Below are 24,325 nucleotides of genomic sequence, written 5' to 3' on the forward strand. Positions count from 1 at the left end.
TATCAAAGGCCATTCCATCTCCTTCTCTCATTCCTGTTTAGCAACTAGCCGGCTTTGGACTCTATCAGGGTGTGTGAACTCACATTTTTGCAAGAAAGGATTTTGTGTGAGTAATACTGTATACACTCCTCCTTTGTGGCGTGGAGCCAGACTGCATGTGCCGGTTTTGGAAATTTGAAGCATTTTCCATTTTCTTCGTAGACCGCCGTTATGTTTATTGTAATCTTCAAAAAGCCGAGGATAAATATTTCAGATGTAGACAGTGTTTTGTTCCGTTTTCAGAACAGTGTACTGTCTCCACATACTGTATCTTTTGTTTTGGGTATTTCAGATTGGTTTACTTTCTGCAGCACCTGGAAATTTAATATCGGGGTCTTTATAACTGCACTAGAAAGGTGTGGTACCAAACAGTATTCATGACCTTGTTTTGCAAAGCTCTGCATGTGGGCCTCACATGTCTTAAGTAGTCCATGCCTTCAGGCCACTCCTTGTTGTTTAAGGTTGACCCTGTGATAGGTCATAAATTGTACCCTTACAATGTACTATTTTTACCTGGTACTGAAGTGGTAAGTGATCATTAGTAGCTTTTTATCCAGGAGTCCTGAAAAGAGTGAAGATCTGGTTTGAGTTTTGAATGGCTCTGAAGGACCATGAGACAGCTCTCTGGCTTGCAGTGTTCCTAATTGGCTGTGTTAGCACAAGTGATATGTAAACTGTAAAATACAAGGGACAAAAGAGTTTCTGCTTGTTATGTATGTGACCATCTCTTCAGGAGTATTTTTGAATGGATTCATTAGTTCTGTAGTGGTACAGCACCAATTCCTAGTCATGCTCTTTTTAAAACTTTTTTTCAATGATAAAAGAACATTACTGAGTAACACTGCCTACTTTTAAAGCTATGACTATGATTCTCTTGTCATACTTTTTTTGTATTTCATTATACATCTTTCTTGTGTAAACTGTAAATTGTGCTGCTTATGTAGAAACGCAGCCTGCATTTTCGATTAAATGAATCCTGGCTAGGAATAATACTTAACACTCTGTCCAAGCACAATGCTGCAAGCAACATTCTGCCCTTTTGCATATGTAATTCAAAGTAAGCAGCCACATACAGTTGTTTTGCCCTTATTAGGACTTATCAGTGTGGCATAGCTGACCTTAATCGGCGATACAGGCTGATATCAGCACCTGGGCCCTGCAGTGTGATTCTGATCAGGATTCTGAGAAGGAGAGGGAGAAACTGCAAGACTTCTCGGTATCACTTTGTCCTCTTCTTTTTCAAGCGCCGGTTGGACCTGACCTCTCCAAACCAGGAGAGGGTGGCAGCACAACAGCAGGGAGCCATACGTTGCTTTTGCTCTGACGTGAGCGTGTCGTAGACCCTGTTTGGTCTTGTTCCATTCAGATCGACTGAAAAAGATGGAGACATTCAGCTTGCAGGTTTCCTTCCCCAGGCAGGGCTGTGGCCCTTAAAGAAAGTTTCTAGACTGCAGGGACACGCTGGATCACAAGACGCAAGGAGGTCTGGAGTAATGAGCACTAACAGAGTCAGCGTTTATACACGCATCCCTGCTGTATAGAACGCTTCCCTCCATACTTCTCAATCCATCTGTATTAATAAAACATTTGATTCAGTGTCTGGATTTATAGCACTGCTGAAATTAGGTCATATATTTCAGCTGCTGTGGAGCTGACAATTCTTTCTGTGCTCACTGTACATTTCCCTGCTGTCAGAGCGAGCGTTCTGGCATCATTCCGTTTTTAGGCAATTTCTGGCCTCAATAATGAAGAGGCTTGCAACCAACAAGGGATCAAATACCCCATACCTGGGCCAAGCAGGGTGGAGAAGACACCGGCTTGTAAGCAATCAAGGTTTATTGCAGTGTGTGTCACAGAAGGAAACTAAAAACACCCCCAATAGAAAGTGCATGGGAATATTGAATAATTTGACTATCACCTCAATCATGTAAAGAAGAGATCAGACGGACATTTTAGAGGATGCGAGACGTTGCAGTAAGGTTGAGCCGAAGCTTTGCGATGCGTTTTAACGTGTTGCGGCAAATGCGATTCTGGCGTGCAAGGTGCATCCCCAGCGGTGCTCCGAGTCTGAGTGTGGCTCTGGTTACAATCCGTTACCCCCACTGATGGGTGTAGAGAAGTGATCATTGCAAACGCATTGGATCTGTATTATAACTCCCACACATTGCACAGGGGATATTTCTGAAATCGGGCCCTCAGGCCTGGTTGGGGATGAACCCAGATCCGGTCGGGCTCTCCAGGCTGGAAAACCACCTTGTTTCAAAACCGCAGCTTCAGCAACAGACCCATCCGTATTCGTTTTTGTTTCTTCGGGGGGGGGGGGGGGGTTCTCTGCGAATTGGAGGGGTACGCTCATTTCATGTTTTCCAGATCGACCCGTTTAAGGCCGACGGTTGGGTAACAGCCCCCTCCCCCTTCCCCGCCCGTTCCTGAGCGCCGCTGCCGGTCTCCGCAGACGCAGCGTCTCGGGGTGTGGCCCCCCGTGCAGGAAGGGAGAGGGCAGCATGCGTCCCGGCTGTGGGGGGGGACAGTTTTCTGGGAAGTGACAGGATAGCTCTGCAGGTTTCCTCCGGAGAGAAATGGGAGGCTAGCACTCCAAGAAAAGGCAGAAACACGCTCTCAATAAGGTCCCGATGCTGCTGTCTAGCTACAGCTTTAAAGATCCTGGCCTCACTGTCACCTTTGTCCTACATAATGCAACAATGTGCGTGTCTGTTCCAGTGACACACCTCCTCGCAGTATGCTGATGCTTGGGTAAGGAGGTGCTGTAACTGTGGTATTGGCTCCGGTTCCGTACAGGGGAAGAGGAAGTGGAAGGATCCACATGTCAGACGTTTTCTGCTGTGAGTTTGCAGGTCAGAGCTGCAGCTGTGTGGCGCCGACAGCAGGGTCTGAATGTGACAGAGTCCGTGTTAGATCCTCGCTGGACTCTGTACAGACATATCCCCCGCCCCCCCCCCCCGTTAGCTTAATGCTCTGCACACAATGGGAGTCTTTAACAGCTGGCAGCACGAGAGAATAGGACAGAGCTGTTGTCAAAACAGAGAAAAACAATTCGTCTTGGTCTCCATTCTACAAACGTGGTTGTTTGGGCTTGTCTTTGAGTTATGACACTGGGGCTGGGGTACGTGGGAGAGTCTGAACAATGGGCTTCTGAACAGTGCGTGGCTTTTAGTTGGTAGATTGGAAAAACGGCCACTTTTCCCATTGTCTTGGGATTGGAATAACGTTTATCAAATTGCTATATAATTAGGGTAATTGTGGGTAGGGCACATGTCACCTGTCTATGCTGTGCTGTCATAATAGGTACTGACCTCGTTGCTCTCCCTAATGCCAGGTTATCTACAAAGCAGCTATACTATATTTCACGAACTGCAGCGCGTAGCTCTAATTGTTTGATTATGTGTTTTTCCGGCCTGTCAATTTAGACAGCTGTTCAAATACTTATAAACTAATTAATATGCTTTGCGGCTAGCACATGCACATCTTCCACATGGATGTGTTTCATTGTGTTTTTTGGATTGGGAAAATATCATCATGCATGGGAGATAGACATACCCTGGTTAGATTTCCCCATCCATTCATTTTGGCTCTGTCTTACAGAGGGAATGTGCTACTGAGAAAGAAAAGATGTAGTTACCGGACGGTGATTGAGTATTTTATAGCCCGTTGAGACTTGAAAGTCCTACCAGTAGAGAAAGTCTATGAACTCTGAATCTGAACTTCTTTCCTGGTGGGACTGCTAGCTTGTGATGATTTCTGGCACATTGCAGAGTTGAGGCAGACTGGTCACATTTCATCTTGCCACTTGTAAAATTGAATCTCAGCCATATTCATGTGCACACTCTGCACCACACATGACATAACATTAATGGTTTATTTAATTAAACTTGAGACACTGTTCCTGAATCATTGAAGAGGGCAATACATTCATTCTTAAAAGAGACTTGAATACATTCAACACAGGTGCAGAGAGATCTGTTCGAATACCAAACTAGTTCTGGCCGCCAATATTGTTGTACAACAATAAAACGTTTTTTCCAACCTATTTATCTACCAAAGGCAGGGTCCCAACAATGGATGAGCCCACCTTTTGTTTATACACTACAACAACATTTCCAGCCATAAAGGGTTAAAAGAAAGTCGGAATATTTAGCTTGGAAGTTCATAGGTCATTTAAGGACCCATTAATTATTTCCATTCTCAGTTCCAAAGTGGACACAAGCTGGAAGGTTGTTTTTTTTTTCCCTCCCCACTGGTGCCAGGTAGTCAGTCCAGATCTGCAGGTTATCTTCCTGTCCCACTGCTCTCCAGTGTCAGGCCTTGTCCTCAGGGGTCAGTTAAGAACAGCCCGGCCCAAGAGCCAACTGTAAGACACACCAAGGCTGGTTTCCTACCAGATACAGTACAAGACCTCAGACGTCATCTTCTTCTGGGGGCTCTGAGATGGCGTCCCACCAGACTCATGCCAGACCACAAATAGCAGTTGTAAGCTGATGAAGAAGCATATGGGAGCACTGCACTCTGGCCCCGTGTGCTGATTTCCTGAGTCATGCCCAGAGCAGGCCCTCTATAACAGAGCCTCCTGCACAGCTGCTCCCAGCTCCCAGCTCCCAGCGCAGACCCGCCTGCCTGTGGAATCACACCCTGCCAAAGCCGAACCCACTGACCTCATCCTTGGCGGCTCCAGGCTCCGGTTCGCTCCGCCTGCTGACTGGCACTGCGTGCTCTGCCAGCACTAGCACGGCGCTCCTGGCCGGGTGTGTTTGTGTGGGCTGGGAGCGGAGGGGGTTGTCCCTTGGAAGTCTCCACCGACACTCTGGAGTGTCACGGTGAATTCCTGCTCCCGTTTCCTCAAGCACAAGCAGGGTCTCTGCTCTGCTCAGCTGCAGGCTGTTTGGCCTGATAAGATTTGTTGTTTTTTTTTTTTATGGGAACAGGGAGATGAAGTGCTGGAACTGGATAAGTTATCTGTAATGAGTCTGTTCATTATCTTTATTTCCAAGATAATGAGGGCGCTGCTCTTTCTTTTGCGCTCTTGCGCTTCAGAGCCCGTGACAGGTTTCAATACAGGTAGCTTCTACAGAGAAAGCCACCTTTTTATATTCAAAAAAACATTTCTTCCCCCCTCCTCCTGCCCTCAAAGGGGCAGTTAAAAAAAGTAAGCGGGTTTCTGTCTCTACTCTCCCTTGAGTAGTGTCGCCTGTCTGCATTTCCTTTTCAGATGCTTTTCACTGTTTCTTATCCACAGCACATCACAGCATCGGAGTCCGACAGCTGGCTGTTTTAGCAAACAGGCAGCTACACAACACTGGCATCGCCCGTCGCCTGATTGGAAAAGGGACTTTGTACCCAATTTAAAAAATAAAATATCATTTCCAACAGGCCAGTGTGTCTAGTAGGTTTTCAAAAGCCTTATGTCAGCAGGCTGTGGGTATTCGTGTAGAAAGTTCATCCATCACACTCATCAGCGTGAGTGTGCCTGGCTGGGACATAAATCTGAAATAAACAAATGGCCTGTCTTCAGTTAAACATTCAGTCTCTGCTTATTAATTGGAGGAGCCACAAACATGATTTTATAAGGGCGGGGGGGTCATGTTTTTCTTCCAGTAAATGAAGCGCCTTTCGCTTTTTTAATTCCTTTTTAAAGAACCGCTTCGAGATGGAATCACGCGCGGAGTTTTGTTTTGTAGTTTTTCGCGGATCAGCTTATACACATGAGATATTACAGTATCTGAAAGAGTGGCGGTGGCGTGATCTCGGGAAGGACAGTTTAGTAGCTTCCACCAGTGAGCTCTGTAAACCATGTGTCACACTGTGTATCCCTGAATGAATCTTTCTCCTGCTGCGTCCCTTCGCTGCCTTATCTGCGACTAGTAGGGATGCCCCGATTGTCCGGTTCTCAGCCACAAAGCTTAGCTCGTCATTGATTTGAAAGCTATCCGCATTTTAACAAAAAGTCTTTTCCACTGAGCTTCTGTTTCTTCCTAAGACTCACCTGATCACAGGGTGTTTCTTGCTCGCAGCACGAGCTGGGTTTCGTACACAAGATGTTGAATAGCGAATAGCTTATGCCGTGTTAAACTACTCTCACGTCTGGGAACCTAACCATGCGGTTTGTTTGTTCTCCACAGGTCCTTAATTTTGACAGTCCCTTAGGAAAGACCGAAAACAGAAGTCAGGATGCTAATAGAACTGGGAACCAAAGCCATTGAAATGTACCGTGACTTCTTGAAGACAACCGGTATGAGCTCTCTTCAGGGTCCAGTGTCTTTCAAAGTGTGGTACAGTCTGGGATTCTGTAATACCGTATAAGCATTACTTGATCACTTCTGAGCTGAAGACGACTCCATAACTGAAGGATTGTTTTCTTCTTCCTTTTTAAACCTGTACGTGTTGATGTAGGCCTGTAGCAGCAGTCAAGAATGGAGGGGTTGATGGGTCTTGACTTTTCCACTTACCCCTGGCAGTGCTTTCTGCCATTGAGCCTTATTCCCTGTAGCCCTGCACTGTTATACATAAAGAGAAGTCACAAATTATAGTTACTTTATTTTAGTTAAAGCTTGTAGTGTACTACAATGTTGTAATATTTAATTTAATATTAGATATTTTATAATTAAATGTCTTGTTTTTAATACAATAAGACCCTTCTGTATTGGAAGGCATTTCTATTATTATTGATGTATCAGTGTGGCTCGTGAGCTGTGTTTCTCTGGAGGCTCCGCATGCGCTGGTCAGGGTGCCTGCTCACTCCTGGCCTGTGACTGAGTGCCAGGCGTGGCTGACGACAGGCTGTGCTCTGTCCTCAGATTCCCGGGTGAAGAGCTACCCCCTGATGCAGGGCGCCGTCCCGATGACTCTCATCCTGATGGCCTACGTGCTCTTCGTCCTATACGTGGGACCCCGCCTCATGGCCAAGAGGAAACCATTTCAGCTCAAGTGGCCCATGATCATCTATAACTTCTCGATGGTCGCCCTGTCCTCCTACATCGTCTATGAGGTGAGGCCCATGGGGAATCCAACAGCTGCTCTTCTGCACTCACCTGTCTGTCCCTGTTATCCATGTACTGTGTCCCCTTTCTGAACCTGCAGCTTCTCCGCTGAGCTACACACCAGTGCTCCCTGTGTTGAGTTCCTTAAAATGTATCAACGTTTCCTACTGCTTATTTAGCAGAATTGCATGTTGTTCCTTCGGACAGCTCGGGACCAGCACCTGCAGTGCGAGTGTTAGCGTCCGGATGTGCGCTGTGGTCTTCTGTCCTCCCGGCTTCTCTTGCTCCCCTGAGCCTCGGTCGAGCCTTAGTCACCACATTTCCATGCAAGGAGAGGAATTTATTTTCCTTTTATTTGAGTACATGCCAGCGAGGCAGACGAGAGAAGCATAAACCTGATTCATTATAAACCTCCTGGCGTTATTCCTGTTTCACTTTTCCACTTAAAAAATAAAAGATTAGTCTCGAATCCATCAGAAGCATTTCTTGATTGTTGAGTGTTGGGGCATTTTGGCCTGCCAGTTCTGCATTAACCTGGCAAGGGACACTGCAGCATAATTCACATTTAATCATTCAGCCATGAAATGAATACGTGAATTGGGTCCGTTTGGTATTTAGTACACCCAGTTCAGCATTTTCAGGAAGCTGTATGATAGTGGCTTGTAAAGCCTGAAAGATACTTGAGCAAGATTTGCTAAATGCGCCACATTTCTTTCACACATTTTTAAATGAATAAGCATGTTGAGCACTCCAACAGTCGGTGTGCCCGCGAAGGATGAGTGAAAAATACTGGAGCGCGTCCCGTGAAAAAAATATTTCTGTTTCGTGTCGTGGTGCTCTTGGTCACATACTGAGCGACTGAAAACTCACTCTGGCCGTGTGCAAGATCTTGCACAACAGCTGTATCACAGTTACACCAGAGTGGCAAGCAGAGACGCATTTCATAAAGGGAGTGGTGGACAAAAAGCCCTTCCCTTCACTTATTACAGTACCACAGCCTACAGCAGTACCACGTGGCAAGGCATTAATGCTAAAGTATACCGCGGCTTTCGGCTGCATTATTATTTCATTTTCAAAAGCCAAATAGTTTCCAGGCCTCAAGAGTTAATTTAGCAACTGCTTGCCAGGACAGAAGTGTCGGAAACAATCAAATGCGTTGCTGCAGTTATTGCCCATAGCAGTACTCAGATTTTCTTCTTCCCCAGCTTGAAATGCTCTCATCCCCCAGCATAATGTAAATCCACAAATCCCACTTCGGCTGTTAAGGGCATCTGGTAAACGTACTCTAATACCTTAGCTGATACCATTGCAATTATACTTGTACAAATACGCTCCAGCAGTTGTTTGAACGCATTGGCAGTAAGCCAGGTTTAAATGAGACCAAAGCAAAAACATATAGAGAAAATGTGACACTTAATTTTTTACGAGGAAAAATGATTACATTTTAAAACAGTGAATTTAGTTTAGTTATATTATAAAGCATAAATCATATTATTAAAAGTAAAAAAAAATATGTATTTCTTTATATTTTTAATGCACCAAAAATAATTGATTGCCCCATATCATTATATTGTCTTTGTCTTAGGTAATATTCACAGTTTTTCCTCCATTAAAATGAGTAAATAATGATCCACACATGTTTCAGAAGTGCTCAGAGGGAAAGGCCTGATTGCTGATTGTCCCCAGAGGACACAGGTGGTTTGAAGGTTTACCAGATTGAAAGAAATGGCTTTTGCTCGGTGTGAGCCAAGAGGAAATGCCAAAACTCAGCAGTTGAAATACGGAGCACGTATTAGCCTTCCAGACATGTTTTCTTTTTGGAAAACAGAGTTTAGGCTCTTTGTGTTGCGTTATCGCTGGGCTGATTACAGTAACAGTCCGTGACACCGTGCACACTTGTTTCTGTGGGGCACTGATAGTGTTAGAAAAAAATGACCGGAGGTCTTACTTCCTGGCTTATCGGCGCTTACAGTGCTTTCTCTTCTTCAGTTTCTGATGTCTGGATGGGCGACCACCTACACCTGGAGATGTGACCTCTGCGATTATTCAGACAGCCCAGAAGCCCTCAGAGTAAGTGTAGAGAGTCTTGGTTATTGATCTCTACGCCCTCGACAGTGGGTGGGGGGGGGCTGTGTTGACAAATTTACCAAGTGTGCGCCATCAAGAAGAGTCCCCAAGGGGGGTTAGAGGGTCTACAGAGCTGGAGCTTGGCTTTCACACCAGCAAAGTCTAAGCTGTTAAGAGGCCCCTAGAGTCTCGGCACAGGCTGCAACTCCCAATGACAAGCCGTTGAAACATAGCAGATGTTTTGCAGAGAAATGTGGCACCAGCTGACAAGCGAATAGATGCACCAGGATAATTTGAGGATAAATGAGTGGCTACCAGCTGAAGAAACTGCAGCTGGCTGAAGAAGGTCCTATGCTAAAAAGGCCTGCTTTTTTATCGGTGTGGAGAAATAAATAAAAACCCATCTATGGACAGCCAGCGTCTGGCTTCCTTACCTACAGCAAATCTGTTGGAAAAATGATCTGCTTGTCTAACGATGCCTGCAGTGGTTTGCTTGTTTAGTTTCATCATGACATTTTTCTGATTCCCTTTTCTTTTTTTGCTCCAGATGGTTCGAGTTGCCTGGTTGTTTTTTTTCTCTAAATTTATCGAGCTACTGGACACGGTATGTTGTTTCGTTTTACTGTGATGTTAATGTTTCCATCTTGTCCTTTTACATTGTTTGTATGATAAAATGAAACTGCCGCTGAAGTTGGATCATCATGGTTCTCATTATCCACATCCCAACAGAGTATGTATTAACCAGCAAACTGAGAGCAGAGTATATGGATGTCTCTGGGTGTTGCATACAGTTGTAGCTTATTGTTTAAGCAAACAATGGTCTAGTTTACGCTTATTCAGTTGGGACTGCTTTGGACACAGACAAAATCTGCATGGATGTCAAAACCATTGCAAAGATGAGGTGAGGACAGGTGCAGTTACTGTTAAAAGTTTGACATGTCTAAAGCTTGTAGGAGCCCAATCCAGTACTCAGATTCAAAGTGGAATCATCCATAATTTTTGGTTCAGTCGGGCCGGTTACAGAAAAGACGCAGCTGTGACTTTACAGAACTTCAAGATCTTCATAAAGTGTGTCTTTCACCACCGTTAAACAACAAAATGTCAAAATGTGGTACATAATGTAGCAAGCGTGTTGTTTTAATACACATGCCATTTGAATGAGTCAAAATGCGGACCGCGTGAAGGACCGAGACTTACCTTGGTGACTCGTGACTGTGACCCTGACCCGGGCTTGAGGTCTGCGGACCCAACTAAAGGCCCGACGGTTCTGCAGTTCGGCACCAGCAGGGCCTTTCCGGATCCCCCCAGTTTGGGCATTAGGCCGTGCCGGGCTGGTGTGACTTTGGGGTGACTGATGGTCTCGTTCCCGTGGCACCCGCACAGGTGTTCTTCGTCCTGAGGAAGAAGCACAGCCAGATCACTTTCCTCCACATCTTCCACCACTCCGTCATGCCCTGGACCTGGTGGTGGGGCGTCACCATTGCGCCTGGTAAGTGTTAGGTCCCTGCTGGTCTGCTCCTCTCGGAGCCTCTGAGAAGCATCTGGCCTTCCGGATGCTTGATTACCGTGTTTTATTTTAGTAGCATGATTTCCAAGTGACTGCCGAAAAGGAAAGAGACTATATAGATATATAACTCTGTTTCAAGGGGGAATCTGGTCTGCAGCAAAAAGCAAACATAAACTGTACCAAACTGCAGTTAATGAAGTATTACGCCATTGTGTGTTAATCAGTACGCGCAGGCATCTCCCCAGAGTCACCCCGCACATCCTGAAGTCCGTCTTGAGCCTGCAGATGCCTTCCTGCAGCACAGCCTGCATGAGCACCCTGCACTGTCTGTGTTCAGTCAAAACAGCAGCTGCAAAGGGCAAACGCGGTCTCACATGTCACCCTGAACACCGGCAGCGCTCTGCCTCCGTTAATTTAATCATGAGGCCTCCGCATTTCATTGTTAAATTTTGCATAGCTACCAGTGAGTAGGAGGTATTTTATGTTATAAATAATTACCTTTAATACTAATGCCTTGCGTTTTTAAAGGCCTCCTCACACAGAGGAGGACACTCGCTTCATCCACCGTTACACGGCGGCCATTCTGCACCAAGGGCCCCACGACTTGACAGCGTGGCAGACCGTTGAATGAAGGGGCCGACTTCTTGTCGCCCAGAGTAGAATTTGGCCAGGACGCCGAGGTTAACACCCCTACCCTTATGAGCAGCGCCACGCGATTTTAATGACCAAAGAGGCAGGGGGCTCGGTTTCATGTCTTAATCAAACGATAGCGGCACCATACTGAGGCATTGGTTTGGAAATTGTGTTCCATAGGGAACAGCTCCCCCTACTGGTCCACCAACGCCACTTACAGCCGCCCTTTTTTGTTTTTGCTAAGAGGTCTCTCAGTACTCTTACTGACCTGGTCCAGGCTTGCTAAGATTCTGAGATCTGTTGTCATTGTAGTGAGCAAGTAATATAGATGAATAATGACCGCTTTTGGTTCCCAATTCAGATAACGCATTGTGTAGTATCGACAGGATTGGTTTGCATTGACACTTCATCACATTTCCATCCTCCAAATATAATTGAAAAAGTTACGTACTTTTTTTTTGTCCGTTTTCTTCTCCGCCTCCATTTTTAAATATTAACGCCATAATAATCCTTTTATATCTACTCCTTCACAAGCAGTTAGAGTGCCACTTTTTTTTCAGAATCGGGGTAAGTATAGAGATGATCTAAACAGGGGTGGGTTTTCATACAGCTTCCTCTCATACTTGCAGATTTGTTTTCTCTCCATTGTTTTGGGTTTCTGCCAAAAAACACGGCAGACACTCCCACGATATCAATCTGCACATAACTGGAGTCAGAGGTCAAAACCCACCACTGTTTATATCGGAGTTCGTAAAACTACTGCCGGACATGGGACTCTGGGTGTTGGCCACTTTTTAATGTCTCTAACATTCTTTAAAGGTCAAAGGTTAAAACAACTGTGAATGTAACTGAGTAGCCAGAATAGAGCAGGCTCCTATTTTAGTGATGTGTTCAAAGGAATAACTAGACACGAGTACTTGATGCTCATGGTATACCCTTTCGGTAGCTGTTCCTCGAAACCTGACTAACATGGACTTTCTACACAAGGCAGACTGTTTTTCTTGAGGCCTGGTTTTTAAAAGCTGATATCTGAAGATTTTTCTTTTACAACCTACAGTGCATAAGTACAATAGAGATGAAATTCCAGAATTTAAAAGTCACATTTTCTCATGGTTTTTTTGGGGGGGCAAAAGAGATTAAGAATTGAAATACACCGAGGCTCCTATTCAGGCAACAGAAGGAACATGTGAGCAAAAACGACAAAAAAGCTCAGTTTTCAAATTCCGGGCCCAAACCGAAGTCTGTTCTGTATGGTTCTGCGGTTCATTCTCTTTTTCCAGCTGGGACTCATGGGATATGGAAACAAGCCAGTGCCAGACAGGTATTGTATCATCGGAATGTGAGAACTATACTATTTGCATGTTTTTCATAATTACTGCAGGAGGAATGGGTTCATTCCACGCCATGGTAAACTCAGTTGTCCACGTCATCATGTACTTTTACTATGGACTGTCTGCTGCTGGCCCCAGGTTCCAGAAGTACCTCTGGTGGAAAAAATACATGACAGCAATCCAACTTGTGAGTATAACTTCCTTTTTTTTCTCTGTTGGCCCTGTATGCAGTACTTTTATGGGAACTTGTTTTTTTTGTTTTGTACAAGAAGCTGACCGTTAACCAGTATGTCATCATGCACGTCAATGCACTCACGGGACAGCAGCGTGGGGCAATGGTTAGGGTTCGGGACTTGTAACTGGTGGGCTCAAATCGCAGTTGAGACGCTGTGTTGTACCCTAGACCAAGGCGCCCCTAATTGCTCCAGTCAGTTCTCCACCCAGTATCAATGAGCACAAATGTAAATTGTGATGCATAAAAACAGCACCGAATAAATACATGGAAATGAATGTCAGCATTCGTAAGTGAGGCTTTTGATCTTTTGCAGCCAAAAAGTGTTTTGTGTGATCTCGTGTGCAGACCTGATGTGCAGGTGATCATTGCACAGGGGGTTAGAAATGATCCGTTTGCTTATGCACTTCCTGGACAAAGGTCGAACCACGAGACAGAAATTAAGACTGTCACGGTGTACCCGAGTGTCAACGTTTGATCTTTTGTTGAAATGCAATGCCCATTCTCTCTCGGCACGCCAGCTGTTGATTACAAACCTACTCCTTAGCGCACGAGTTTCCCGCTCGGCTAACCTGGGCCTGTTTCCCCCCTCAGGTCCAGTTCGTCATGGTGTCCCTCCACGTCAGCCAGTACTACTTCATGGAGACGTGCGACTACCAGGTCCCCCTCTTCATCCACCTCATCTGGATGTACGGCACCTTCTTCTTCATCCTCTTCTCCAATTTCTGGTACCAGGCCTACGTGAAGGGCAAGAGGCTGCCCAAGGTGCTGGAGGCGGAGAAGGAGAAGCAGAACGGCGTGGAGCCCCTGGTGGCCAACGGCAAGCACGCGGAGAACGGGGTGGCGCACCGGGAGAACGGCACAGCCCACAACGGCAAGATGAAGGAAGTCTAACGGACAACGGGGGGGGGGGCGGAACAAAAACACAAAAGCGCCATGGATTCCAAAGTACATCTATATCAAATGAATATTTTTTCCAGATTACTTTTTTTACGCACAAGACGTGGGAGATGAAATGGCCGACGAACTCAAGGGGCGTTTTGTTTTTGTTGTTTTTTTTCCTCGTCTGGTCTCCGGACAGCGGCGGCTTGCGGCGAGCCACGTATGAAGAAGAAGACCACCCACGCGCGTGTCGCCTTCACCGATGTTACCTGCAAGCGAGCCCAGGGTCAAAACTGCCTGTGTTAGCCATCCAGGGCACCCCCCACCTCCTCCCGTTCCTCCTTAGGGCAGGGATGACACCCCGCCCCCGCAGCCTGAGAGACAGCGGGCTTCCTCTAGCGCAGTGGTGTACAGCTCCCCTTCGGACACGTGAAGCCGATTGTAAATAACCTGCAATGGCCAAAACCATGGGGGTCTTTGCGTCTCAGACACAAATTCCCGTGCTGTTCTGTCAATTAAAGACGACACGCACTATTAAAATAATTGAAAAGGTCAGTGGAAAAACACAGGCTGGCTTGTGGCCGTTTAGCCCCCCTCTCCCTTTTGTCCCCGCGCGGATGGTCCGTCGTCGTTTTTGTTTTCGGAAGACCTCGGGGCCGTGCTGTTCCCAGTAAGGCCCAGGCAGCCACCCCAACCCTCTCCTCGGCCGGTGTTCTATCGCCGCCTTTTGCTTGCTGTAGGGCAGCCGAGCCGGGACCCGGGAGAAGCTTCACGGAGGTACGGTAGGCCGCAGTGGCCTCCCCCACGGGCAGTTTTGACCCCTAGCTTCCTTTCGGCAGGTGGAAAGGTGGTCGCGGATCTATGTAGGATTGAGATATAAAAGCATTAGGAGAGAGAGAAGGAGCGAAATTTGGGGGGAAATGGTTGTTTTTTGTATTTTGTTTTTTAAAAGAAAGAATCCTATTTATAAGTTTGTATGATTCCTAACTGTTATAGTGTTGCACTTCCTTCCTTAGGCAGGTGGGAGGGAGGGAACGGGCAAGAGCTACAGTTTGATGAAAATGCCCCCTTTTTCCTTTTCCAGCTCGATCTAGTCAGGTCCTTTGTCTTTCAATGATGCGTAGCTCCACGGACCAAACGACAAACAAAACAAAATAAAAAAAAAATATACAAAAAGTGGGTTGGGAGGAGCTGAAATAGTACTGTAATGGCCGAATCATCATTTCAGCAGCAGGGAAGAGTGAAGACCACAAAGGTGAAAGAATCAGTTTGCAACAATATTTATGGATAGGGCAACATTTGTGAGAGAACAACACGCATGTAAAGATAATCATAGTCTGGGACATGCGTTATCCCAATATCCTTTACAAATTCACACCACTTGGGAATGTCACATATTGCTTTGTTCAGCCAGTACCATTAAGCTTAACACACATCAGAGGGGGTAAAAAGAGTGCTTCAGTTGGCTGTCTTAACTTAAAGGGTTATTATTAGCTGTTGGTTTTGGCAGCTCAGAACTTGCATGTCTAGAAACAGTGACAATCCTTGCTGTGGTCTCTATTCCTTCCTCCTTGGGACAATTTCTACAGGAAGGCTGGTGCAGGGTAGCAAGCTGTTTCCCCAGTAGTCTTTTTTTAGTCTTAGACTGAAATAGCTGTCCTGGGAGAACCCCTGTTTAACCCTCACCGCCCAGTCCTTCGAGTAGCTCATGGATAGGTACAGGTTAGGGGCCCTGCCAGACAACCCAGCTCCTTCCCATGTAAGTGGTTTCAATAAAAGCTGGGGCTCTCCGACTTGACCACTCCTAAACCCTTGCTTCATGTTGCATTTTTAGCAGTTGAGTTTGGATTCCTTTCTTTCAGCTGGTTGGAGGAGGAGTGGCTGGAGGGCTAGTGAAACAGACATTTTCCACACACAATGTTTTTATGGGCAAAATGGAAGTGCAGGGGGAGGGGACAGATTACAGAGGAGGAAGCTTGGAACCTTTTAGGTGGTGGAAACACTTCCCCCCCACACTGTAGTCCTGGCTGCCTGACTGATTTAACTAAAATACAACTGATCAAAATAAAATAACTATCTGTACACTTTTTACAGATGCATAAGTCAGTCAAAACATGAAGTACAAGTTTTATTTCAGAGGAAGCTACAGTTTTCTTCTATGGCCCCTCAGAAAGTGATAAACAAGCAGCCTGCCAGCAAATCGGGTTTAAGATTACCCATCCATTAAAAATCACCTCCCATAAAAGTATTCTCAAAACCCATAGGTAAGTTCAGGTACATCTATAACATAATTGGAGAGAATGCTTAAGCATACTTATTCTACCTTAGTAGAAAATGCATTGGTATTAACAGTTTTCTGTTCAAAGTGCATTAGTATAGGTCTTCACAACAGATACAACGCTATTGCAACTACCAAGTACAGAAAGACCCACCATCTTCCCCATCACTAGTGTCCAATGAAAGGTAGAAGAAGTGACATGTTCAAAACCACTCCTGGAACTATTTAATACAGTTTCTGCAGCTCAGACTGAATTATGCTCTTTCACCAAGTTACTTAAAAGTCCTTTATTAAAAGGATACAGTACAGCAGGGTATACAGTACTATCTAATGTAGTATGTTACATTGGCCACCCAATGTGGACATTTCATCTTCAAGTGAAATGCAGCTTTCATTTTTACACACTGGTCCTGGAAAGCCCCTCCTCCACCTGTTACATTGGTCTGCAATAGCACAAGTCTTGAGTAATTGGCTCTGTACATTAAAGCACCCAATTGGAATGAAGAAAAAAAACCTACAAACTCAGTGTGTACTTATGCATGTGACCCCATCGATATTGTACACTACCCAAGAAAATTAAAATGTAAAAAGGACAAATGACTGATAAAAATCCAACTGAAAAAGTTTAGGATACCTAGCAACACAGGAGATAAAAGATACAAGAGCATTAAGAAGGGCCCCATGAAGTCATGGGATGGCTATCAAATGCTGTGGCAGTTCTTAGCAAGGTTTTAACCCATCTTCTACACAAGGGCCGTGGGCAAGACCAGCTTAAGATGCCATCATGTAATAAAATAGTGAACCCTTGATAGTGATGGCAAAACCAACCATTTTAGAACTTCTGGCAACGTATGAAACCTCACCCACAAAGCTCAAATGTACACTGATCTGTGAACAAATGCAAAGTCAATCGATGAAAGATGATAAAGGTGCACAAATCAGTGTGCAGAGACCTTTGAGCTTAGTTGCATCAGAAGCACATCAAGACTTTTAGCTATTACAAGAAATGGAGGCACTGATGCAGGCATTAGGTTTTAAAATGGAAACACAAACCACAAGTGGCAAGAGATTAGACCACAGGGAACTAAGAAAATATCCCCCAGACAGCAAGGTTAATTCACTTTCCCAGGACAGGAGCCTTCTTGAAGTACTTCACACTACTACTAGCTATAGACCGAACAATTCACAAGGGAAAAATGCTCCTGGTCACAGCTCACAAAGCAGGAGGGGGGGAAAGGTGTGCAAATTTAAAACCACTGACTAACTGCTTTAAGAGTTTCTTTGAAGACTTGCCTAAAAAAAAAAATTTAAGATTGCATGCCAATTCAAGAAGCTCTCAAAAGAGAAGACGATGGATTGTGCCACTGCAGAACAGAATACACACGTGTAGTAAAAAATTTATTTCCAATAAAAAGTTGACAAAGTAAAAGCAGCAAATGTTAATAACAGTGACACCTTCTGGTGTGAAAATCCCTCTGCTACCATCATCATACAGGTGTACCACCATAATTCTTTAATTGACATTAAAACTGAACATCAGTAATAACCCATCTTCCCCACCCCAAGTCTGAATTAGTGCTCATCGGATTCCATGGTGAATTATGCTACCGGTTGACTTGGCAGTCCTCTCCTTGGCTTTTTTCTTCAAAGGATCCAATTCGAAACACTTCCACAAGCGCACCGTTTCATCCGCTGCTATAGATGCCACAGTCGAGCCATCCGGACTGAGCGTCATCGTTAGCACTCTTCCCTGGTGTCCTGATTCGAAACAAAGCTGCTTTAGTACCGGCAGGTTCACCACTGAAGCAATGGGGCTGGAGGATCACCATGGAGACTCACAGGCTTTTAAACCCCCCCCCCATCATATACAAGATTTTCTACTACTATATACAGTATCAACCTGCAAGGAGTGACCATGTGCTGACCAGCTCAAAATGCATTTTCCGTGGAGGATGAAAATTAGAAATGGAGTATTTTACATGCACAAGGCTATCAACTGTGGTTTCAGTCATTTGAAGTGACTTTCATATGAGCCAATTTGACAGAGAATGAGAATCTGTTTACTCTATTTATAAACAGCCTCTGTTTAGATCACAACTACACTATTAAACCCATCCCAATCCCCTGCTGTCAAGTTCTAGGGTAAATGCTTTATTACCACTCGGTTTAAGCATCAACATTATAGTGCCTGGTTGGGTATGATCAGAAACTGTACTTTCCAAAATGTAAGTGAACTATAGAGGAATCATACTGGTATGATTTGGCCATGCCATCCCAACCTCACTTTAACAGGAAATTGGCAAAAAAATAGCATATACTTTACTTGTAGAAAAATTAAAATGTACCCTCCACTTTAAAAAAAAAACCCCAAGGCAAGTAGAATTTATTAATGTTCCTGGTAAAGATGCAAAACCTAAAGCACCTTATAAACAAAGCGCATCAATCAACTTTAGTGCATTCACAAATGACCTCCCCCCCCCAACAGAAGTTAGGTATGATGTCTTGAACAAGCTAGCCTGCTGTTAAAGCTGATATCGGGCTCTTCTGAAAGAATCCAGGGGTCTTTGTATCAGTTAGATATTAAACAGGCCCAAAAGCCTCCCCTCTTGCAACAAGGAGCAAAAAAAAAAAAAAGTACAGAAGTTTCATTGTGGAAAATCCCATTTTAAGGCAGCTTTCCAATTCAGACTTACCTGCAAGCTCTGTGACTTTAGTCATAGCAGGATATTTCCAGATGATCAAGCTGTCAAGTGGATCTCCATGGCTAGAAATGAGTTCCTTGTAGTTTGATGAAAATGCCAGGGATGTGACCTGGATAATTTATATAAAAAACACACTTTACATTCAGTAACAAGCTAGGCCAAGGACCCTGGAACATTGCTTTAGATACAGTGCCTTTATATCGGTTAATCTCCCACTTAGAAAAACCTCCCACCCCCCCATTATACAATGGGGTAAATGCATTTGTAGCCAAAGATATTCAAGATCCTGGCTTTGAAATACTGCTGCTCACCTTCCAGGACCTGTTGTCAACTGCACACATTGGCCATTTTTAAACCCCAGCCTCCACAGCCAGCTCTCAAAACGAGGCTCTGGTCTTCATCAAGAATTTTATGGAATCATTTTCCACACTACATTACCCCAGTTTTGTACACAACTGGTGTTACTCTTAAAAACCATGAGGTATTCCACAAAGATCCATTTCCTACCTGTGATTGTACATCTTTGTATAAAAAACAAGCTCCTGAGTTTACATTCCATATGCGTATGTGTTGGTCACTTGTGCCACCACCTGTGGCAAGTGTGGTGGGCTGCCATGGGCACCAGGCTACTGCCTAAGGACAAAGACAGTTCACATTAAACTTCCCAGCTTGGAAGACCTCAAGGCTCAGAGCTGATGCACTGACCTAGAGTGCAAGAAATGTCATACTCCTCACCTTGACTGCTCCACGGTGAAGGTTAAAGGTGTGCAGTGCAGACTGGGTTGTGCCCTCCTGCACTCCTTGCCATACATACACCAGGTTATCGTTGCCCCCGCTGGCTAGGTATTTCCCATCAGGGGACCACTCCAGACCACACACCTCCTGTGAATGGCCAGCCAAGGTAGCCACATGGTGATTGGCCACTCGGACATCGTGATGATGAATGTGTCCAGACCTAGAACCACTAATAAAAAGGAGTTATATGCATTAGCTCCAATCCATACACTAATCATAAATACATTGCGTTATAGGACAAACGGCTGCTTAAAAAGGCAGAGATTTCATGAAATGGCCCCAGTGAAGAGTCACTAAGTTACAAATCAGGATGTGATGAGGTTCACCACAAAGCATAAAAGTCTACCATATAGCAAGGCCTGATCCATGATTCAGCCTCTTCAAATAGTGTTCTCCACGTGAGCATTGCAAGAGATTCAGAGTTCTTTCTTCCAGAACATGCTACACTAGGATGTAAACCTTCACAGGATGGGCAGGGGGCAGTCAACTTCACCTGATGCCATTGTACTCAATCTGATGAATCAGGCTCAGGTTCATCCCAACCCAAGTATATAGATAAAACCTATAGAAAGTTACCTAGACAGAATATGGTTGTTCCAGCTTAGACAGCCAACACGGACAGTGTGGCTCGCCATGCTTCGCAGCCGCTTCTGAGAATCCACATCCCAGAGCTAGAAGGTTTAAAAAGACCCCGATCACCAGACAGAAACTTAAACTTGCGTCACGCGACTCAAGACGAAATGGTAATCCCACCGCGCAGGACATCGAAACCCGAGCCACGTGCATCAATAGATCTTTACCTGCACTTTCCCATCACTTGTCCCAATAGCCAGGAAGTTTCCCTCTTTGACCCAGGACACGCAAGTGATGTAGTCCTCTTCATTCTCCAGTTTCATCAGTTGGGTAATCTCGCACGTGGAGGCGTTCCACAAGTACACACTGTTGTGCAGAGCTACAGCCATTACGTTCTGGCTGCTCCAGTCAATGAGGTTCAGATCTAGGGAAAACAGCAGGGCAATAAGAAACGGCATATGGGAAGATTCCTCAAGCGGAAAAGGAATTCATGAGTTTTAGTAGGAAAGGCAGCCAAACTAAGGTACGTCAGAAATATCTGGAGACGTTTAAGTAGCTCAAACAGTACCCTTACCCACCCCTTAAACTAATAAGCCACCTTGGATTACAGAGAAGTGTCCACTTAACCAAAGATCTTCCACATATAACCTGGACATGTCCTGTTACTGGTCCTACTGAAAAGATGAACAAACAACTAACATGATCAGCCACTATCTGCCATCTCTATAAGAAGTCCACAAGAAAACACCTTACAGAAATCATTCCTGAGATCGGGAGCATCCAGGATTCTGTCCGGCACAGAGGAGATGTATCGGCTCGTCTTTTTATTTGAAGCAGGTGTGGCTCCCTGGCTATAGAGGACTTTCAGGTTTTTCTGATAGCCTGTAAAACAGATTAGGCATGGAGTTTTAAATAAAAAAAAAAGCAAAATCAGTTACAGTAAGGGAAACCTGATTCTATATTGAATTCCTAAATAGTTCTTGACCAGACAAGGATGCCAGATAATACTAAGCTTAATTCATAGTTAATGCAACCCAAACCAAGAATACCGCTGAAAGAGCTTTAGCCTTAAAGAAAAAGGTCTTGTTTAATAAAACCCATATTTGAACACTGAATATTTAGAGATACTAGTTTGGTACATTAACAATACCTACCAAATGTGAAAGGGTAAATTTAAGCATGCTCTTGAAGGAGATTATATGGCACAGGGTGAAAGACTGACCTTCTGGTGCATTCATGGGGTTTCCTCCTAAATGCAAGATCTTGACATCCTCAACATCATAACCATTGAGGTTCACAGACCAGGCCTTCTGGTTGCCCTGGGAAGGAACATTGCCGTTTTAAACCAAGGCTCTCTGCATAACGAACATATAGTGGAAACTAGTTCAGGTGGGTAGCCGCGTCAGCATGCGTAGGCTGTAAAGGAACAAGGAATAGGTTTATTCCATGCTGAAAAAAAGGGAGAAAAAATGGTTTCGGCTGTGAAGCCTTCTTCAGGCGTGAAGACCTGAAGAAGGCTTCACGGCCGAAACATTTTTTCTCCTTTTTCCCCCCCGAGCATGGAATAAACCTATTACTCATTCCCATATAGTGGAAAGGAACAGGCTGGAGGAGGGAAGGGGGTTAAAACATGAGAAAACCCAAAGCCCACATGCTTACTGAAGATGAAGACTCCACCGGCTCATTCTCTTTACTCATCAAGAAACTGGCCACGTCCATTTGTTTGGGATTCCGGTGTGGGATGTAGCGGTCGCCCCCAGCTTTGGAGGGGGTGTTCTGGGCCTTGCTTGTGTTTCGACCTGTTGTGGGAAGGGAAGCACCAGTGTGAATTCAATTTCAATTCAGGCACCAAGCCCAAAGGTCTATTACAGTTTCCAAACCTGGTATTCTAGAAGATGCATTTGGAACCAAAAATATTTGTTACTTTAAGACCCTCCTCCATTTCTCAACCAAGTTGGTAACCAGCTACTACACTTATTCCAATGGACCATCCCCACTTTGCTGTGATGGGAACATTATACCGGTGGAATAATCTGATCTGCAAGTGTACACGCTCTGTTCAGGCATGGAAAGACTTAACTGCATTATACCGCATATAGAAACCAAATGTCAACTACCCACAAAGCTCAATGCCCATCTTGTCTGCAAACGTTTAAGCAATGAGAGGTATAAATGGACATCATTATGCCAGCACCTATAATTCACAATACCGTACTGTATGCCAGGACCGGCGATCAGTACACCAGCAGGGGGGTGGGGGCTACCCTAATGAACACCCCCCCGCCACTTCCCTGAAAGGACCAAGTGGCCGGGATCGTGCCACTTACCTGGCGTTTTCGCGGGCGTCTTGGACAAGCTCAGGGAGCGGCTCATCGACTTGCCAGGCGAGACGCTGCTGCTGTTGAGCGAGCCCTGCCCGGCCCCTGAGGTGGAGCTCGCCTTGCGCTGCCAGCGGGCCATGGGCGCGTTTGTGATGGGCATGTCCAGCTTGAGGATATTCTGCAGGTCGTTTTCAAACTCGAAGTGCGCCATGCTCGTCAGAAGCCGTCAGCCACCCTGCGGAGGTCGAAGCGGATGGGGAGAGGTGAGTGTAGTCCACTCGCCTAGACGCGTCATCGTTAACCCCCACCCACACACCGCTATGGCTTCAAGTGTGAAGCATCGTTTTAACAAACTGCGATACTTAATTCAAGAGTCAATTCCATGAGGTAGAAGGGTGGGACCATTCCTCCTAAAACGTAGACCGCCTCAGGCAGCAACAAACCGATGATACAATACTAGGAAATAAGATGCACACGATTGTTGTTGTTTGTTTTTTTTTTACAATAAGTAACTTTCAACAGAAAGCAAGGTCCTGACGTGGAACTACAGCCCAGTTAGCGCCAGAGGGGTTCGTGTAACTTACTGAACTACCACAAAAAAAAAGTTACGCTCGTATCTGCATGAAATTTCAAGTTAATTTAACGTTGAGCTGCATTTCTGACATGATCCACTTGGCAAAGTCGGACAACGAAAAGACACCGGTTCGACTTCAAAAGCCACATGCCATTTAGCACTGAAAAATACTTTTAAGTTTTTAAATCCAGAAGTAAAGATGCACTGTATACCCAGCGCTTTCGACATCTTTGTCATTAGCCAACTCTCAGTATTACTTGTACTTGATACTTGACAGACCACGCATAAGCACACAACCCTCCCTGAGCCTGTCACGTTAACGACTCAGCTAACCCAGCCTCACAGCGGCCCTGAGCGCTTAAGAAAGAGGCGTTAGAGACCGCTCAGTTACAGCTTGATCAAAGCTCAAGCTGGCCTGGAGAAAAAGAGACGACTCGATTAAACATCCATCTGTAGCAAATGACTAAAGAGAGCCGACAGAAACGTCTGGCAGCAACACCAGGTTAAGTTAGGTTCCCCGTTTCTCTGAACCGCTGAGGTAAGCTTTGCGTACTCATCTGCTCCAAGATAACTAGTTTAGGCAACAGAACTCAAACGCAATAATCTTTTGAATACTTTAAATTTCAAAGGATAAATATATCTACATAAACACCAGCTACGTCAAAACAACCAGGCCTCGCTCAGCACAAGTTGAAGGTTAGTAAAAAGTGCCTAGGATACTGAATACTTAACACAGTTAAACAAGAACTCCGTTCTTTAAGCATGTTCACGAACCTAGGAACATACGGTTTATTATTAAGACAAACGAGTCAGTAGTCAATTAAAATTCAGTTACCTTTCCTCCGAAAAACAGACACTCCGCATTTAAAAAAGAGAATAACCTCCCCCTTCCGCTACATTTTTAAATGCCCCGGGGAGGGCTTTCCGATTGGTGGATTCAAAATTCGTTAGGCCGTCACCCCGGTAACGGCGTCCAACGCAACGCGCTGATTGGGCTGAGGAAGAGGGGGAAGTGACGTAAAGCGCAACAAAGTTGGACTTCCTCAGGCTCGAAGAAGATTTTATAGCTGTATGACGCATTTATTTTTTTTTTTTTCGGGGATTACAGTTCTTTTTGGCATTGACCGGAATGAAGTAGAGGTTTTGGAAGCTAGGATTACCTTAGAGAGCTCACGTATTTACATTTTTGTACCTTTGGCGTGAAGTAAAGAATGTTGTTAATATTTATTTTAGTTGTCAACAGGTGAGATAAACTCCCTAAGGCGTGGCATTAATATCTATAATGTCCTAAAGTATTTAGACAGTCGGGTAGGCTGGAGAATACATAAAGCATGAGATAATTAAAAAGCAGGTGTAGATGTGGTCTAAGCAAATCAAAAGAGTTCAAACGCAACGCAGA

At 45.0% G+C, this 24,325-nt stretch overlaps 2 protein-coding genes across 11 annotated transcripts in view; one reads left to right on the forward strand and one right to left on the reverse strand.

Moving 5' to 3' along the window:
- Positions 1 to 13,752, forward strand: part of elovl1a (ELOVL fatty acid elongase 1a) — a 29,303-nt gene extending 15,551 nt beyond the window's left edge. For all 9 annotated transcript variants that reach the window (XM_088597917.1, XM_088597914.1, XM_088597920.1 and 6 more), the window contains 7 exons: positions 6,174 to 6,283; positions 6,849 to 7,039; positions 9,021 to 9,101; positions 9,646 to 9,702; positions 10,482 to 10,587; positions 12,620 to 12,756; positions 13,396 to 13,752. In XM_088597917.1, the coding sequence (XP_088454043.1) occupies positions 6,223 to 6,283; positions 6,849 to 7,039; positions 9,021 to 9,101; positions 9,646 to 9,702; positions 10,482 to 10,587; positions 12,620 to 12,756; positions 13,396 to 13,695 (933 nt within the window). In that variant the 5' untranslated portion in view covers positions 6,174 to 6,222 and the 3' untranslated portion in view covers positions 13,696 to 13,752. The remainder of the gene's footprint in view (positions 1 to 6,173; positions 6,284 to 6,848; positions 7,040 to 9,020; positions 9,102 to 9,645; positions 9,703 to 10,481; positions 10,588 to 12,619; positions 12,757 to 13,395) is intronic.
- A 2,481-nt stretch (positions 13,753 to 16,233) lies between these two features.
- cdc20 (cell division cycle 20 homolog) lies at positions 16,234 to 23,869 on the reverse strand. 2 transcript variants are annotated; one of them, XM_088597910.1, is made up of 11 exons: positions 23,762 to 23,869; positions 22,359 to 22,587; positions 21,691 to 21,830; positions 21,254 to 21,350; positions 20,785 to 20,913; positions 20,259 to 20,455; positions 20,035 to 20,129; positions 19,399 to 19,627; positions 19,171 to 19,296; positions 18,655 to 18,772; positions 16,234 to 17,719 (listed from the first exon to the last, which is right to left on the reverse strand). In XM_088597910.1, exons 2-11 carry the CDS (start codon positions 22,561 to 22,563, stop codon positions 17,541 to 17,543), a joined length of 1,515 nt encoding a protein of 504 aa, XP_088454036.1. In that variant the 5' UTR covers positions 22,564 to 22,587; positions 23,762 to 23,869; the 3' UTR covers positions 16,234 to 17,540. The 2 variants fall into 2 exon arrangements, with proteins under 2 accessions (XP_088454036.1, XP_088454037.1); XM_088597911.1 differs by lacking the exon at positions 23,762 to 23,869 and adding an exon at positions 23,579 to 23,601.
- Between the last annotated feature and the right edge of the window lie 456 nt (positions 23,870 to 24,325).

Source organism: Lepisosteus platostomus, chromosome 11 (genome assembly GCF_059453375.1).
Source record: "Lepisosteus platostomus isolate fLepPlt1 chromosome 11, fLepPlt1.hap1, whole genome shotgun sequence".
In the NCBI taxonomy this organism is placed as follows: domain Eukaryota; kingdom Metazoa; phylum Chordata; class Actinopteri; order Semionotiformes; family Lepisosteidae; genus Lepisosteus; species Lepisosteus platostomus.

Coding starts and splice junctions, on each gene's coding strand:
- cdc20 (XM_088597910.1), bottom strand. CDS start 22,563: ATGGCGCACTTCGAGTTTGAAAACGACCTGCAGAATATCCTCAAGCTG. Junction 19,628..20,034: donor AACAACCATATTCTGTCTAG/GTAACTTTCTAT, acceptor CCTTTTTATTAG/TGGTTCTAGGTCTGGACACA. Junction 19,297..19,398: donor TTCACCGTGGAGCAGTCAAG/GTGAGGAGTATG, acceptor CTTTGTCCTTAG/GCAGTAGCCTGGTGCCCATG.